Here is a 15971-nt window from a genome sequence, read left to right as displayed (position 1 = left end):
GAGCACAGACGACATCCATCCAAAAATACTGTTTCCCTCTCAGTGTCATAGCAACAGGGCTTTACCATTCTGTAGCATGGCCTCTTCTTCAGGGTCAGCATCCAGTCTCTGGAGTGTTGTTCCTCTGGGATGCTTTGCTTGATCCTTAAATTCCACTTCATTAACATTCATGGTGCATCTGTAGCTTTGCTCTTTGTTCTTTATCATTTGTTTCTCATGAATCTGTCTCCCTCAGCCTGCCCCATCACTGACTCTGTCTCTGAGTTCCTGGTATAGTGAGCTCAGCGTGTCTTTGTCGGTACTGCGCAAAGTGGCCAACAATCCAGCAGCAGCGACCGATTGGCTGTTGGCGGTCAGCTCCGCCCTGCCGTCCAGCCAGCGCCTGTCCTCCTCTCTTGTCCTGATTGTGACTTATCTCATCATCACGGGTCAGGAAAACATCTGCCAGCTGGCTTTGAAAGCAAGCCAGGCTGTCGCCGCTGCCGACCCCTGCCAGGTAGATAAATCTGTGGACTGAATATAAAGTAATGCACGTGTTCCCTCTGACATGTAGATATATTGTATGTAAGGGAGCTAGCTTGTGTTTGTCTTTCTAACAGCAGTAAACACATGTTGATAACCTGGTATTTTGGCACCAACACATGACTTTGAAATGGTTCAGATCAGCAGGAAGATAAAAGCTGTCACTGCTGTGTGATTGCTGCTAATCTGCTGCCGTATAAAGGGAGAGGTTAGGGAGTGCTTTAAGGGGACAGACTTCCCTCTGGACTTGTGTTGGAGTCACTAGCTCCAGATGAAGTGTGAAGTTTACCCCTCATTACTCAAGCGTGCACCGGGCCCCAGAGGATTCACCTTCTGCTCTAATTGCTCCCAGAGTGCTGCACACACTGGTGTTTGGATGCACTGGTTGAAGCTTGTTGGCATATTTGAGTCCTCTGGAGATCTCTGCTCGCTCGTACTTGTCATCTTAAATCTGCCTGCGTGCAGCAGCAGGTCTTTGTTACAGGAAAAGCCAGAAGCTAACCACTATGAAACCTTAGATGATGATTTACTGCAGTGATATTGATTCAAAGTGATGTTTTTGGCTTGACAGCATTAAACGTGTCGTCTCTCAGCTTTATTGTCTTTGCCCCTCCCTCTCGCTCTCGGGCCGTGCAGGTGAAGCGTTCGCTCTGCAACAGTTAAAGCTCGGTGTGCCATTAGGTGTGTGGTGGTAATTAAGAGCTGTGACACTGCAGCGTGGTGTATCTAAGGACCATGATGCTGTCTCACTGTTTCCTTATTTGTAACCTGTCTCATACTAAAGTGTCAGGACTTCATGTGTGATCTATGAAGCTTTAACTGACTGCAGAGTACAAGATGGGCACAACACATTTAGCATCACAAGGGCAGACTCAGCCCTGCTTTATCTGTTTATGCTGAACATCCTGTGAAGCTGTCAGTTTGTGTGCACGTACAGGTCGATGATGCAGCCTCTGTAAGGTCTGACAAAGTGCATTTAATGTTTGGTTGGTGTGTTTGCTGATGTGGGTGTTTCCCTCTGCAGGTCCCGCCCCTCCTGCTGCTTCTTTTGTTCAAACTGACCAAAGAAAAGAATCCCGTCCTGGCTCACGCTGTTCTCACAAGCCTGCCAAACCTCGGCACTCATAAGGTACGCAGCACGACGAAGAAGAGCCTGTACTGACTGTGAGCGTATGGAGACGGGGCTGGAACATCAGCAGCACCTTTCTACTTCATCTGAGCGCTCACAGTGTGTTTTAGTCCATCATACATACAGATGAGCTTTTATCTGTGTGGGTCATCCAGGTCATGGTAGTCTGAGGAGCTTCTCTTCATCCAGGAGGCTTCTAGAGTTTAAAAACCAGTGACCCGCGTGTCCCAAATACCCGGGTCACTGGCAAACCAGCGTGTGAGCACAATCCACCAATAGCAGCAATAGATGTTAGTTTAGTTTTGTAGGTGATTTATAAAAGTTGTCATTTCATTTCAGTACAGCATGTTCAGTCTGCCAGGAGCTGCTCAGCTCAGAGCAACATGAGATTTTTGGTTGCCAGTAATTTGCTAATAGAACAGCAACAGCTTTGTAATGAAATCATATAAACAGAGGTCACATGGTCCAAAGGCTCCAAACTGGGACTGTGAGTACAGTATTTTACCTACACATACATTCTTGTAGTTAGACAACAGCTGAGGGATACAACTAACTGTAAATGTCTCCAGCTGGTGTTAACAGCACCACTAACACATCTGTGCTGATGGGGTGTGTATCTGTGATCTACAGCTCATGTCTGTCACATTAATGCAGCTGAGTTTATGGAGATCCATAAAGCACAGCTGATCGTCCTGCGCTGTCTGTGGTCCTGAAATGAACCTTATGAACAAACATGTGTTTTTGAGGTTTATCAGTGTAAAAGCAGAGATCAGACTGATGTCCATCAAATCTCTGTGACGCCGTCTCCGTGCACAAATGATTGGCACAATGTCAAGAGCAAAAAATCAAACACTGCAATAAACAAACTGTGTTAAACATTAGCACCATTAGCAGGACACTGTGTGTGGCAAATGTTGGTAAATCAGTTTGTGCACATAACTGAAATGTTCCCCTCTCGATGTTTAACACTTTGACAAAGGAACAAAGAGAAATTCCCATGTCTTCCACACAGTTTTCTCTTTGTGAACACGGACAGTGTTTCTTGTACCCAGTTTGTAGGAGCTGGGATTGGACTCCACCACAGCAGCCTCTGTGTGGGGTAGATGCAGTGCTCTGTAGTATAAAGCACTCTGTCAGGAAGCTGGACTCTCCAAACCAGCAGTCATCGTCTAACATCTGCCTTCTTCAGCTGTAACCGTGTGTTTCTCTTGTAAACTTGGCTCTGATCATCTGTGCTGTAATATTCCAGCTTTGCTTCCCGATCGTGCTGCACAGTCTGCACATGCTGGCCGGCTCCCCCAAGCTGAGAGCAGTGGGACTGCGCCTCATGACCGCTCTGTGGAAAAAACAGGTTTGCAATAATAACGCATTACTATAAATGTCATATTCATGTGTTCAAAGCTTCTGTTTGTCTGTGATTGTGTGCTGCTTTGGTCATGTCTGTAAGGACCGGGTCTACCCAGAGCTGCAGCATCTAATGAGCCAGCAGGACAGCAGGGTGGTGCTGGGGAGGGACGCCCAGTGGGAGCAGATCCTGGCCAGGGCCGCCTGTGTCAGGGACATCTGCAGAGAGAGGTGGGTCCTCCCATACTTACAGAAACAGTGGGCGCTTCCTACATTCACTGGTTCATTCATTCAGTGGACTTTGCATGCACAGTGCAGACAGTGTGAGCTTCCAACACCAGGATTATTCATTTTCCCTTCTAATGAGTAATAATCACTGACTGGACTCTTCATGGATGTTTCTGCTCAACAAGCTGATAAAAGTTCAGAAAAATAGAAATATTTGTTTTTTCAGCTTTGGTCACATCACATCTGACGGACTTGTTAAGATAAATGAATGCACTTTGTAGCTTTGCAGTGATGAAGCCTCAGCTCGACGCTCCACTGAGTCCCTGTTTCTCCAAAAATCAGCAGGAGTCCAGTTTTAAATATTTACGTACAAATGTCCAGAGCAGCTACACGTGACTGAATCCAGAATGATCAAAGTCTTACAAAGTTCAGTTCAAACAGAGAGACTGAGAGGCAGCTAACTTCCTGTCTCTGCCAGACTATCAAAATAAAAGTCCTGTTACACCTGCTAACATGTACATGCAGCTTTTTTAGCCAGCATTAGTGAAAACCTGGGAAACCCTCTGGATGGATGCTACAGTACAAATTTAGCAAATCATTGAGCTGTTTCGTTGTTTTCACAAATGCTTATGTTTGCTTTTATTGTAAAACCTTTGCAGACATAAGAGTTTGCAATGATAAGAAGCTGTTTGGCATTTACTTGATTAAACGTGTCCTGGCACTTTTAATGCTTTTTTTCTTTAATAAAAATAGTAACAAAATTAGAAGAAACACATTTTCCACTTTGTCCACGCTGATGTGTGTGTTAACCAGGCCTTACCAGCATGCAGGGGACATGGTGGCTGCCATTTCACTCACTTTAAAACAGTGCAACAGACCAGACCTGGCAACCCCGGCTGCTCTCGTCCTGCAGGGACTACAGGAGCTGTGTCGAGCAGAGGTACCTCGTCTGTCTCCATTTGTCTCTTTAAATTCAGGAATCATGTTTCTGGATCATAACTTTTGAATCTTTTCCAAAGTTCTGGTCTTAAAATAAATCTTTCTTTCTCAGGTGGTGGATATTATCTCAGCATGGAGAACTGTTTGGCCTGAGCTCAGCTGTCACTCACAGCCAGGAGTGGTTCAAGCCATGGCTGAGCTTTTGGCTCTGGTGCCTCAGCTCACAGTTAAATCAGAGCAGTACGAGGTGCGTCGTAACGTTCATGTTCCTCTGTGTTAAGGAGCTAACAGAGTGACACAGGAACTCCACCAGGTTATGTTTTTCTCTGTGGTTCTGTCTGTAAACAGGACTCTCACCAGCTGTTTGTACATCCTAACCTTACTGTAGAGTCACATCTCTACAGGGTGGGCCATTTATATGGATACACCGTAAAATAGGAATGGTTGGTGATATTAAAGTCCTGTTTGTGGCACATTAGTATATGTGAGGGGGCAAACTCCTCAAGATGGGTGGTGACCATGGTGGCCATTTAGAAGTCGGCCATCTTGGATACAGCTTTTGTTTTTTCAATAGGAAGAGGGCCATGTGACATATCAAACTTATTGGTAATGTCACAAGAAAAACAATGGTGTGCTCGGTTTCAACGTAACTTTATTGTTTCATGAGTTATTTACAAGTTTCTGACCACTTATAAAATGTGTTCAGTGTGCTGCCCATTGTGTTGGATTGTCAATGCAACCCTCTTCTCCCACTCTTCACACACTGATAGCAACACCGCAGGAGAAATGCCAGCACAGGCATCCAGTATCCGTAGTTTCAGGTGCTGCACATCTCGTATCTTCACACCATAGACAATTGCCTTCAGATGACCCCAAAGATAAAAGTCTAAGGGGTCAGATCGGGAGACCTTGGGGCCATTCAACTGGCCCACGACGACCAATCCACTTTCCAGGAAACTGTTCATCTAGGAATGCTCGGACCTGGCACCCATAATGTGGTGGTGCACCATCTTGCTGGAAAAACTCAGGGAACGTGCCAGCTTCAGTGCATAAAGAGGGAAACACATCATCATGTAGCAATTTCAAATATCCAGTGGCCTTGAGGTTTCCATTGATGAAGAATGGACCCACTATCGTTGTGCCCCATATACCACACCAAACCATCACTTTTGTTGTTCCAACAGTCTTGGAGGGATCCATCCAATGTGGGTTAGTGTCAGACCAATAGCGGCGGTTTTGTTTGTTAACTTCACCATTCACATAAAAGTTGCCTCATCACTGAACAAAATCTTCTGCGTGAACTGAGGGTCCTGTTCCAATTTTTGTTTTGCCCATTCTGCAAATTCTGTGCGCCGATCTGGGTCATCCTCGTTGAGATGCTGCAGTAGCTGGAGTTTGTAAGGGTGGCATTTGTGAGTAGCTAATATCCGCCGAAGGGATGTTCGACTAATGCCACTCTCCAGTGACATGCAGCGAGTGCTACGCTGTGGGCTCTTGCTGAATGAAGCTAGGACAGCCACTGATGTTTCTTCATTAGTGACAGTTTTCTTGTGTCCACATTTTGGCAAATCCAACACTGAACCAGTTTCACGAAACTTAGCAAGCAGTTTGCTAACTGTAGCATGGGAGATGGGTGGTCTCGTAGGGTGTCTTGCATTGAAATCTGCTGCAATGACCCGGTTACTGCATTCACCAGATATCAACACAATTTCGATCCGCTCCTCACGTGTTAACGTCTACGACATGTCAATGGCTGTGAACAAAGAGAAACTTGTAAATAACTCATGAAAGAATAAAGTTACGTTGAAACCAAGCACACCATTGTTTTTCTTGTGACATTACCAATAAGTTTGATATGTCACATGTCACATGTGCCACAAACAGGACTTTAATATCACCAACCATTCCCATTTTATTACACTGTATCCATATAAATGGCCACCCTGTACATCACTGTGTTTGGTAGCTAAAGTTAGCACATCAATGTAAAGTTGGGTAGAAGCACAAAGTACAGACGTGTGAGGGTCCAGTCCTCAGAGTCCTGCTCTGCTCGGACTTCAGAGGGTACATCTGCTTAGGTACAGCTTAGGTTTGCAAAGTTGCATCTAAACAAACAAAGACCAAAGGCCAAAACCAAACATACCATATTAGCACAGGATGCCTGATAGCTGCTGTGCAGCATGCTGAGGTAGGGTTTTGGGTTGCAGCCACAGGACCTGTGCAGCACCTTGCAGACATTGAGTCAGTACAAATTCCTCTGCTGTGTGAACTTAAGCTTAGAGAAAATCGGTTAATGCAAAATGCCAAAGATCCAGAGCACAGCAGCAACTCTTTCATATACATGAAAGCTAATTCTGGGTTTCATGTATATTAAGAGCGGGTCCACCTTCACTGTGTTTAAAGGAAATGTCGTGCAGATCGTGCTTTAGGTCAGTGCAGTCATTTGGCTGAATGAAAGTCTGCAGAAAACATAAGAGAAAGGTTGGAAAACTCTATTGATTCTAGTGCTTTGTGTTATGGGTGCGTCTGTGTGTGTGTGTGTGTGTGTGTGTGTTATATGTGCATTAAAATGACTTCTTATTTTTTGTCTTTGTCATTAGAAATTAAAAGAAGAGGTGGTCAGCATTCTCTGGCATTATGCTCTGAGCGAGGTCTGTATATACTGTATCCACACACACACACACACACACACACACACACACACACACACACACACACACACACACACACACACAGCTGACATGATGACTCCTACATGCACAAATATGCTGTGATGTCACATATTTTTCATCATTTTGTAGGAAACAAAAACATGTGTCTGTACCTTTGTGTTGTAACAGGATCCAGAGGTGGCCAGCTGTGGCTACAGGGCTTTGGCACACTTTCCTGAAACAGATCACACCATCAACCACCTTCCTGAGGCAGTTAAGAGTCCTGCTCCACTCTCATAACAACATCATAACTTCCAGTTTTGTTGTTGTCCGACTCGTGGTTTCTAACATATTAGCCAAACCATTTTGCAATGTTTCTTTATTAATTGTCCTCAGAAGTTAGTCAGGTGTAATCATGTGAGGAACTAGTTAATGAGGAAGCTGACTACCACATTTCAGCTTATTTTAGCGTGTTCAGAAACCTTCCTATACGCCGCCGTGTGTCAGCTCTCTGTTTGAATTGTCCTGCTTGACTTTTGCTCTTCTCTTTGATTGGAAGGCCCGACCACCTGCAAAGCTCCCTGAAAACGAAGAAGATGAACACAGTAAAGAAAAGGAGGAAGATGAGAAGGATCTCTCCGTCCCAGGCTCATCTTATGTGAAGCTGATGACTCTCACCACCTCGTCTGTTCTTCCAGGTAAACTGGAGCAGCCAACAAACCAACAGGTTGTATCCTGTCGTCCATCCAGGGCACGAGAGAGAGCAAGAGGCAGTCAACATCACAAAGCAGACATCCAACAATGAGTCTCGGGACAACAGCGGGACCTGACATAATCCATGTCTACTGTTCGAAGAAGCGTTCAGTGATTAACTGCCTATAGATATGGGGAATGCTAAAGGCGCTAACACAGGACAGAACCGTCCTGGCCATCAAACCACGGTCCGATAACTCGCCTCTCCACGACACAGGAGCTACTCTGTGAAGCTGTGAAGGCACATGAGCCAGTACATGAGCAAAACTCTGAAAAGCATTAGAAATAACACAAGGGCCAAAGCACAGGCTCCTGGTTCGTAGGGTTGCTATCATGTCATTCTGACAGTACAAGAGGACTTAAGACTAGGCAGACCAACCTGACTCAATGCCCCATTCATGCACACTGACGTGCTTGTTACTGTGCTTCAGTGCACTGATAATATTCATCAGGAACTGTGGGAGACAGTACTGGAGTGTGCAATGTACAAAGACAATGTCCCAGCTTCTGTCTGCATAGGCTTCAATCCCCAAAGCCAGCTCATCACTAAGAGGTTATGTCATCAAATGTCATGCTGTAGATGGATGACATCAAGCTGTATGGGAGGAGTCAGTGAGATCTACCTCACCAGTTCCTGTAAAGTTCCTGGGTATACCAGAGGCCAGCAGGATGAAGATCAGTCAGAGCCAAATCCTTGCAGATGCTAAAACAGATGCTGAGAAGCCAGATGAATGGTAGAAAGATCCAGATCCATAGAGGTCACCTGTGGTACGAGGGAGTCTACCACGGCTGACAGGATCCAAGGTGCAGACTGTGCAAAGGTGCTACGGACATTTTCCAACACGTAGTACCAGGATGTGAGATGCAAGCCGGGATAGCATAAACTCAAAGCACAACCAGGAAGCTGTAGTATATAGAAACCCCCACGCCACATATGGACTAGAAGCCCCGTCCACCCGCTCCCCCATTAAAGGTAGTAGGAGTAAGGGCCGGGGGTACTTCAACTTCCAGAGTACCAGGGACTGGAGAAGGTCAAGAACAAAGTGGTCTTAGTGGCAGTAGGAGTGTTAGAGGCTGTAACCCTGAAAGCAGATTCCAGGTACAGCAGCTGTCCAGGAGAGTGCAGTCCTGGGACCGCTAAGATACTTTAGGAACACACATGTATGCTACATGATTTTACAACATTTTTGTTTAGCACAACTGTTCATAACCATCAACATCATAGCTGCTTGAGCTATTTGAGCATACCTGCACAGAAACAGACATCAGGTGTTTGATGTGTTTCCTGCTGACTCCCTGGAGAGAACGTGGATCTGTCACATCTGCATGTGATGCTGAGTAATGCTGATGATTATGCATGCATTGATGGTGTTTCTTTTATGTTTCCAGCCTTTGAGCTCTTCTTGACGTCACTGGTGAGGCAGGAGATGAGTCAGATGCCACGGGGAATCTACTTCTCAGCCCTGAGGGGGGGTAACCTCCGCTCGGACCAGGGTAAAACGGTGGCAGGAATCCCGTCGTTCATGCTCAAGACCTACGAGAAAAACAAGCAGCCGGGGCTGAAGCCAGGACTGGCAGGTGACCCAGTAACACCGCTCATTTAGTTGGTGTCAGTAATATCGACTGTGTGGTGTCGTTGAATGTAACTAATGAACATGTCAGCTCCTTTGCCTTTAAACTCAGTAAAATCTGTCAGTCAGCATATCAAAGTTATGTTTCTTAAATCAGTGAGGAAGGAAGAATATGTGGAGCTACAGGAAGGGACGTCTTTCTGAGGAGAAGTTTGGAAAACGAAGATATTCTGCAGATTAAATCTGTGTTTACGGTTTGGTTTTCATAAAGCCAGGACATGGTGGAGATTTCAAACCCACGCGTGGTGAACAGTGTGTCTGTGTACCAACATGTTACTGTTGAAAGCACCATTAGAGCTCACCCTTTCTCTCTGTGGTGCAGCTGGGCTGCTTCTGTCGTACAGTTTGTCTGTGCAGACCGATCGTGCTGGGAGACCCATCGGCCGGTTCCTCGTCAGCCGCAGCCGCAGTTACCAGCAGACGCTGACAGCCCTCATTCATGAAGTATGTGTTGTCTTCTTCCATTCCTTTCACTCTTGTTCTTTGGTCGTGTACGCAGAGCTTGAAAAAGGAACTCGTTCTTCTTCTTTATTTTGGTGCACAGGTCAACATCCAGCCCTCTGAGTGGCACCGTGCCCTCCTCCTGCCACAGGCCTGGAGGGGCTTCATGAGCCGAGCTTTCTACGCCGTTATGGAGGTTTGTGCAAGTGTTACAAAAGCATGCAGCACTAAGTGCTTTCTAGAAATAAGTAGTGTAGACAAAGAATTCAGTCGACTAAAATGCACATAGTGAAGTGTGACTTCACCAGCTGGTTAGTACTGCCCTTTCCATGTGGCATCAGGACAGAGTAAGACATATTGGGTGATGTGCTAACTGGAACTGACACAACACAAATGTCAGCCAGTCTGTCCTCCACAGGCCTCAGAGGCCTCCGATCTTACGGTAAAGGCCTCCGAGGCCTCCGATCTTACGGTAAAGGCCTCCGAGGCCTCCGATCTTACGGTAAAGGCCTCCGAGGCCTCCGGTCTTACGGTAAAGGCCTCCGAGGACTCCGGTCTTACGGTAAAGGCCTCAGAGGCCTCCGGTCTTACGGTAAAGGCCTCAGAGGCCTCCGGTCTTATGGTAAAGGCCTCAGAGGCCTCCGGTCTTACGGTAAAGGCCTCAGAGGCCTCCGGTCTTACGGTAAAGGCCTCAGTGGCCTCCGATCTTACGGTAAAGGCCTCCAAGCCCTCCAATCTTACGGTAAAGGCCTCAGAGGCCTCCAATCTTATGGTAAAGGCCTCCGAGGACTCCGGTCTTACGGTAAAGGCCTCAGAGGCCTCCGGTCTTACGGTAAAGGCCTCAGAGGCCTCCGGTCTTCGGTAAAGGCCTCAGAGGCCTCCGGTTCACGGTAAAGGCCTCAGTGGCCTCCGATCTTACGGTAAAGGCCTCCAAGCCCTCCAATCTTACGGTAAAGGCCTCAGAGGCCTCCAATCTTACGGTAAAGGCCTCAGAGGCCTCCGGTCTTACGGTAAAGGCCTCAGAGGCCTCCAATCTTACGGTAAAGGCCTCAGAGGCCTCCGGTCTTACGGTAAAGGCCTCAGTGGCCTCCGGTCTTACGGTAAAGGCCTCCGAGGACTCTGGTCTTACGGTAAAGGCCTCCGAGGACTCTGGTCTTACGGTAAAGGCCTCAGAGGCCTCCGGTCTTACGGTAAAGGCCTCCGAGGACTCTGATCTTACGGTAAAGGCCTCAGTGGCCTCTGATCTTACAGTAAAGGCCTCTCAGTGTTTGGTTTTTGTTGGCAGGGTCGACGTGCTGAATTAGAGATGCTTCAGAAACAAGGCAAAGAGGATCCACAGGAGCTGCAGTACAAGCATCACTGTGCCTGGCTGTGGTGAGAATCACACACATTCCTGCATGTATATGTGTAGACTGTCTGTATATATAAATGGTAGTACTTTTGTACAAGGTCTCTGTAATCTTACTGTAATGACTGTAGTGTGTGTATATGTGTATATATCCCTGCCTGCTGTGTGAACCAAACTTTACATCAACACTTTGTGGTAACACCTGCACTATGTAGCCAAAATAACTGGTTCTGAACCAGCAACCTCCTGACCAGTACACGACCTGCTCTCCCTCCTGAGCGACCATGAAGAAAGTGAAGTGAATCATGGTATTCAGGCATGTCAGCCACAGGTGTATAAAGCACCTAGACTTCTACAGATGGCTTCTATGAACATGTGGGTCGCTGTCAGGAGCTCAGGAAGTTCCTGGACGGTGTCGTGATCAGATGCAACAAGTATAAGGTCACATAATCACAGAGGTTGGTACCTTTCTGAAGGGTCCAGCGCTACAGACCTCCAGACTCCACGTGGCCTTCAGATTGGGTCAAGAACAGCTTCATGGGTTTGCATGATGGAACAGCTTTATCCCTGCCTGCATCACCAGGTGCAGTTCAAAGTGTGAGCTGCAGCGGTGTAAAGCACACCGCCACTGGAATCCAGAGAAGGCGAGACGTGTTCACGCTTCTCCGTCTCGCAGTCCGATGGAGGAGTCTGGTTTAGCAGTTATCAGGAGACTGATACTTGTCTGACTTTGGTGGTGGAGGGATGATAGTGCGGCTGTTTTTTTAGAGGTTGGGCTCAGCTACTTAGTTCTGGTGAGAGGAATTCTTAGTACTTCCAAATACCGAGACATTTGGGACAATTTCCTGCTCCCAACATGAACGTGTGCTGTTGACGGGGTAGTTTGCTGTGGAAGAACCTGACTGGCCTACAAAGAGTCCTGACTTTAACCCAGCAGAACATCTGTGGGATGAATTGGAGCAGAGACTTATTTAGAAAGCATGGAGGGAAGCATTCTCCGGGCAAAAGAGAGGCCAATAAACAATCCACCAAAGAAGACCCAGGACTCTGATCCAGGATTTTACCTCGTCAGACAAGAACAAGAGGACATTCCTGTCCCAAAGTCCAGCTGCAGTTCCCCTCAGACATTAACAGACTGTTACAAAGATGCTACGGCGTCTGTCTCAGAGTTACACCATCAAACTTACATTCTCCATACTCTGTTTTCCCCTAAAATGTTAGTTTTTCTCAGTTTAAACATGTGATTACATTTAATCTGTAAATCATCCTGTTTCATTTACATGTGAGACGCCGTCCTGATGTTTTTGGAATTACGGTTGTAACTAGACTAAAGTACTGATGTACATCACTGCTTTAACAGACACTGGTCACCATCTTCATCACGTTCTTCATCTTTTTTTTAATGTATTTTAATTATTTTTCTAACACAGGGCCAGAGATCAGCTGGCAGATGTCATCAAAGGTGCTACAAAGTGAGTCTCCTGGTTGTGATCGCTCTGTTTTACTTCACTTTGGTGAGCTGTGCAGAGTGACCTGGTGTTAGCACTGTGAAATGACTTTCTGTGGATCGTTTCAGGGACAGTCCTGTTGTTCAGGGAAACGCCATCTTGGCTCTGAGCGGCCTCGCTGCTGTCCTTGCTAAGTATGAGAGCAACCTGCCCACTGATGGTGACGGCAGCCTGGGGGTAAGACTGCAGTGTCCTGTTATACAGCGCCTTTGCTATTTCATAATCATATAAATGCTTAGCTCAGTGCTGTTGGACTTGATAGGCTGGACCAGAGTTTGTGGCCACAGGAAGCTGGTTGACCATGGTGCTGGACACCCTGTTCAGCATCAGCAGCAGCAGCTTCAAGTCCAAAGGACGAGTTTTCCCCTGGTTTCTACACGTGAGTTTCATCAGCTTTTACATAAGAAATCAGAGATTTAAGAGTCGTGACAGTGATGTGATGAAACATCAGAGAGAATCAGCTGACTGTTTCTGTGCAATAACAAAGTCTGAACCTCACACTATGAAAACTTTACTTACGCTCAAAAGTAAACATGCAATGATTCACCTGCCCCATAAACCATATGTTATTCTAGTGTGCAGTGCAGAAACACATGCTCTGTGTGCATACAGCCTGCTAGCTGCTGTGGTTTCAGAGACGGCTGATGTGGCTATCGGGTAGTTGCAACACCAGCATGTGTGCCGGTCAGATGAACACTGTTGGATTTGTTAGTGTGGTGCAGCTTTTATCAATCTGAGCTTCACTGAGCTCTGAAAGTGTTCATCAGTGTGAGTGAGGGGAGCCGCTGTGTGCGTCACTGTCTTTAGCACGTGTGCTAACACCTTTCAGCACCTTTCCAGACGTGCAGACGTACTGCAGGCACTAATGCATCCCCATGGCTTCAGAGATGCAGCTGTTTGAAGCTCCACTTTATCCCGAGCATGCAGTGAACCAAAGACAACTTTATTTTTATGACTTTCTCACAAAAAAGAAGCAAAACAAACCTGAAACTGCATCGACACGTAAACAGGCTGGAGTGTATTGACATCAATATTTCAGTAAACGTGGTTCTCACAGCACAACGAGTCATTTGCTCTCTAACACGTTGCTGGTTGGCTGCATAGTTGTTGTGAATATAAAGTTGCTTTCATGCATTGATTACTGCATTGATTACTGTCATTCTGTGCTGCCGGCCTCCTCAGCGCTCCTACTCGGGTGAGAACACAGCGAGTACCATAGCGCGCTCCTGTGCAAGCCTCGCCCTGTCGCTGCTCGTCTCAGTGCTCGTGGTGTGGCAGCGGGACAGTCTGACCCACATCCTGTCGGCACTGCAGGCCGGCCTCCCGGGCTCCCCCGCCGCAGACGACTCCCAGGCCATCCAGTTCCACTCCGGGCTCGGTCTCGGCATGGTGCTGTCCAGCCTGCTGCACCAGCGCCTCAGGTACAGAGTCTGCAGGAGGAGATTCTGATGTGAACGAACAGCGTAAGCGGTTACTGACTGCCTCTGTCCTCTGTCAGTGATGAGTCTGCTCAGAAGGATGCTGATCTCCTCTTTGGCCCTCTGGATGCTCTGGAAAGTTCCTCTTTCAACCCCAACTTGGAATACAAGTACGTCCTCTCGTGTTTGCATAGAGTAAACTCATACTGACATCATATGGTTGGTAGGAAGCTGAGAGAGTGTCACCTCACAGCTAGAAGGAGTGTGTGGAGTGTCCACAGGGTCCCTGTGTGGCATCCTTCCATCATCCAGAAACATTACATGACGTTAACGGGAGATTCAGCCGTTACCACGGCTGCATTTATGCTCGTTTGGCACATTTACTGCAGACTGATTCAAACAGTACAAAGCTGCTCTCATTGGCCACACGAGCAGCACTGAGGAAACAAGATGACATAAGTTATATGTTGTTTTTCAAACGACACATCTGGAAGCATGTTAGGAGTTAATATTTAACAGTAAAACAGGGGTTAGCATATTAACTGTGGTCTTTCCATGTTCTCGCCTTCCTCAGCACTGGCTGTATACTGGGTCTGGGTCTAGTGCTGTCTGCCTCCTGCAGCAGTGGACAGAGGAGTCAACATGTCCGTGTCAGCAGGACACTCGACAAGCTACTGGCCAACCTGCAAGACTGCAGTGGACGGGGACGCATGGTGCAGGAGGTACAGCAGCCCTGCACACGACTCACACACTGACACCAGAGCCGAGGTCCTGAAGTCTCTGACACAGGAACAAGTCTTTGACTATGTAACTCTCTGTCTGCTCAGACACGTTTGCTCCTGGACGTTTGTTATAGAAGAAGCTGAAATGATACTTAGTTTTCTCCAGATTTTTGATGAATTATCTACCAAAGACAGTTTCTGATACATGAACATGAAACAAGAGTTAAAACTTTGAGCCTGATGGTGATGTGTGAACTTTGACCTATGACCTGGAAGCACTAAAATGGTGTATCTTATGATGTTTACCGTACGATCGGAACAGATTTGGCTTCTATAAGCTGTAAAAACGTGATTCAGCAAAGCTTCCTGGTGTCGTCGTGACCTTGTAGAGCAAATAAAAAGTGTGTAACACTCGATAAGGTTTGTTTACGCCTGTCTAAGGTGGAAACGTTGCACGGTCCAGTGTAGGGTGAAGGTTGAAAACTGTGTGCCGTATAAAGTTTTCACTGACTTTCACATGTGGTGTGTGTGTGTGTGTGTGTGTGTGTGTGTGTGTGTGTGTGGACTTGTGCAGGTCTTGGCGTACTCTGTGGCGTGTGTGAGCGTTTCAGCGTTCAGCGCAGGTCTTATTGATGCCGCCAAGGCCGAGGAGGTCATGGACACGCTGCGCAGCCTGACTGAGGAGAGCCAGCAGGTCAGTAGGAGAGCTGATGGGGGTCATTCTGGCTCCAGCAGCTCTTTGTGGTTTTATTGGTGATCGGGCCTGTTTATTGATGAGCCTGTGTCCCCAGACCCCGGGCTTCTCCCTGGCTCTGGGGTTAGCGGTCCACGGCCTGTCGGTGTCCGGCCACGGCAGAGCAGAGCACATCCACCCTCACCTGCTCGCAGCCTGGATCAAAATCTTACTGGCTGAGGTACAACACCTTACTTTATACATCTCAGTCTAAATGTTCATGTAAACGATATCCAATCATGTGAAATGATGTTTGGGGTCCCAGCGGTGACCTTTGTGCTGCCTTTGTGTTGCAGGGCTGTCCCACCATGCAGCGGCTGGCTGCTGTCAACGGGCTGGTGGCTTTGGTGGGGTCAGAGAGTTACCTCATCCAGGTAAGACGCCTGCAGCTGTGAGAGGATCAGCACATGTGCTTCACTGGATCCCTGAAAACATTTTATCACCTGCTGTTGTGTTTCTGAGGATGTCTTTGTTTAGTGGTTTCAAGCATGTGGAGTCATAGAGGATCGAGCTCATGTGACCCTGTAAGATTTTAGGAATCATGGTTACCATAGGAACACACTGGCAAACCCAGTATTTAAAAAGATGTGACGGAGATCTGTGT

The 15971-nt window shown here is 47.1% G+C and overlaps 1 protein-coding gene across 5 annotated transcripts in view; it reads left to right on the top strand.

Annotated features, from left to right (window-relative positions):
- The window catches only part of focad (focadhesin), a 32494-nt gene that overhangs the window by 9089 nt on the left and 7434 nt on the right, over nt 1-15971 (top strand). For all 5 annotated transcript variants that reach the window (XM_039608981.1, XM_039608978.1, XM_039608980.1 and 2 more), the window contains 22 exons: nt 236-496; nt 1547-1651; nt 2901-3002; nt 3099-3226; nt 4037-4163; nt 4275-4409; nt 6763-6813; nt 7003-7086; nt 7373-7511; nt 8956-9144; nt 9520-9641; nt 9742-9834; nt 10924-11012; nt 12417-12458; nt 12563-12671; nt 12757-12873; nt 13677-13915; nt 13993-14082; nt 14487-14634; nt 15209-15328; nt 15426-15548; nt 15664-15741. In XM_039608981.1, coding sequence (XP_039464915.1) covers nt 236-496; nt 1547-1651; nt 2901-3002; nt 3099-3226; nt 4037-4163; nt 4275-4409; nt 6763-6813; nt 7003-7086; nt 7373-7511; nt 8956-9144; nt 9520-9641; nt 9742-9834; nt 10924-11012; nt 12417-12458; nt 12563-12671; nt 12757-12873; nt 13677-13915; nt 13993-14082; nt 14487-14634; nt 15209-15328; nt 15426-15548; nt 15664-15741 — 2691 coding nt within the window. The remainder of the gene's footprint in view (nt 1-235; nt 497-1546; nt 1652-2900; nt 3003-3098; nt 3227-4036; nt 4164-4274; nt 4410-6762; nt 6814-7002; nt 7087-7372; nt 7512-8955; nt 9145-9519; nt 9642-9741; nt 9835-10923; nt 11013-12416; nt 12459-12562; nt 12672-12756; nt 12874-13676; nt 13916-13992; nt 14083-14486; nt 14635-15208; nt 15329-15425; nt 15549-15663; nt 15742-15971) is intronic.

This window comes from Oreochromis aureus, linkage group 3 (genome assembly GCF_013358895.1).
Source record: "Oreochromis aureus strain Israel breed Guangdong linkage group 3, ZZ_aureus, whole genome shotgun sequence".
Taxonomy (NCBI): domain Eukaryota; kingdom Metazoa; phylum Chordata; class Actinopteri; order Cichliformes; family Cichlidae; genus Oreochromis; species Oreochromis aureus.
Note: the sequence above shows the minus strand (reverse complement) of the source record. Positions and strands in the feature narration are given on the sequence as shown.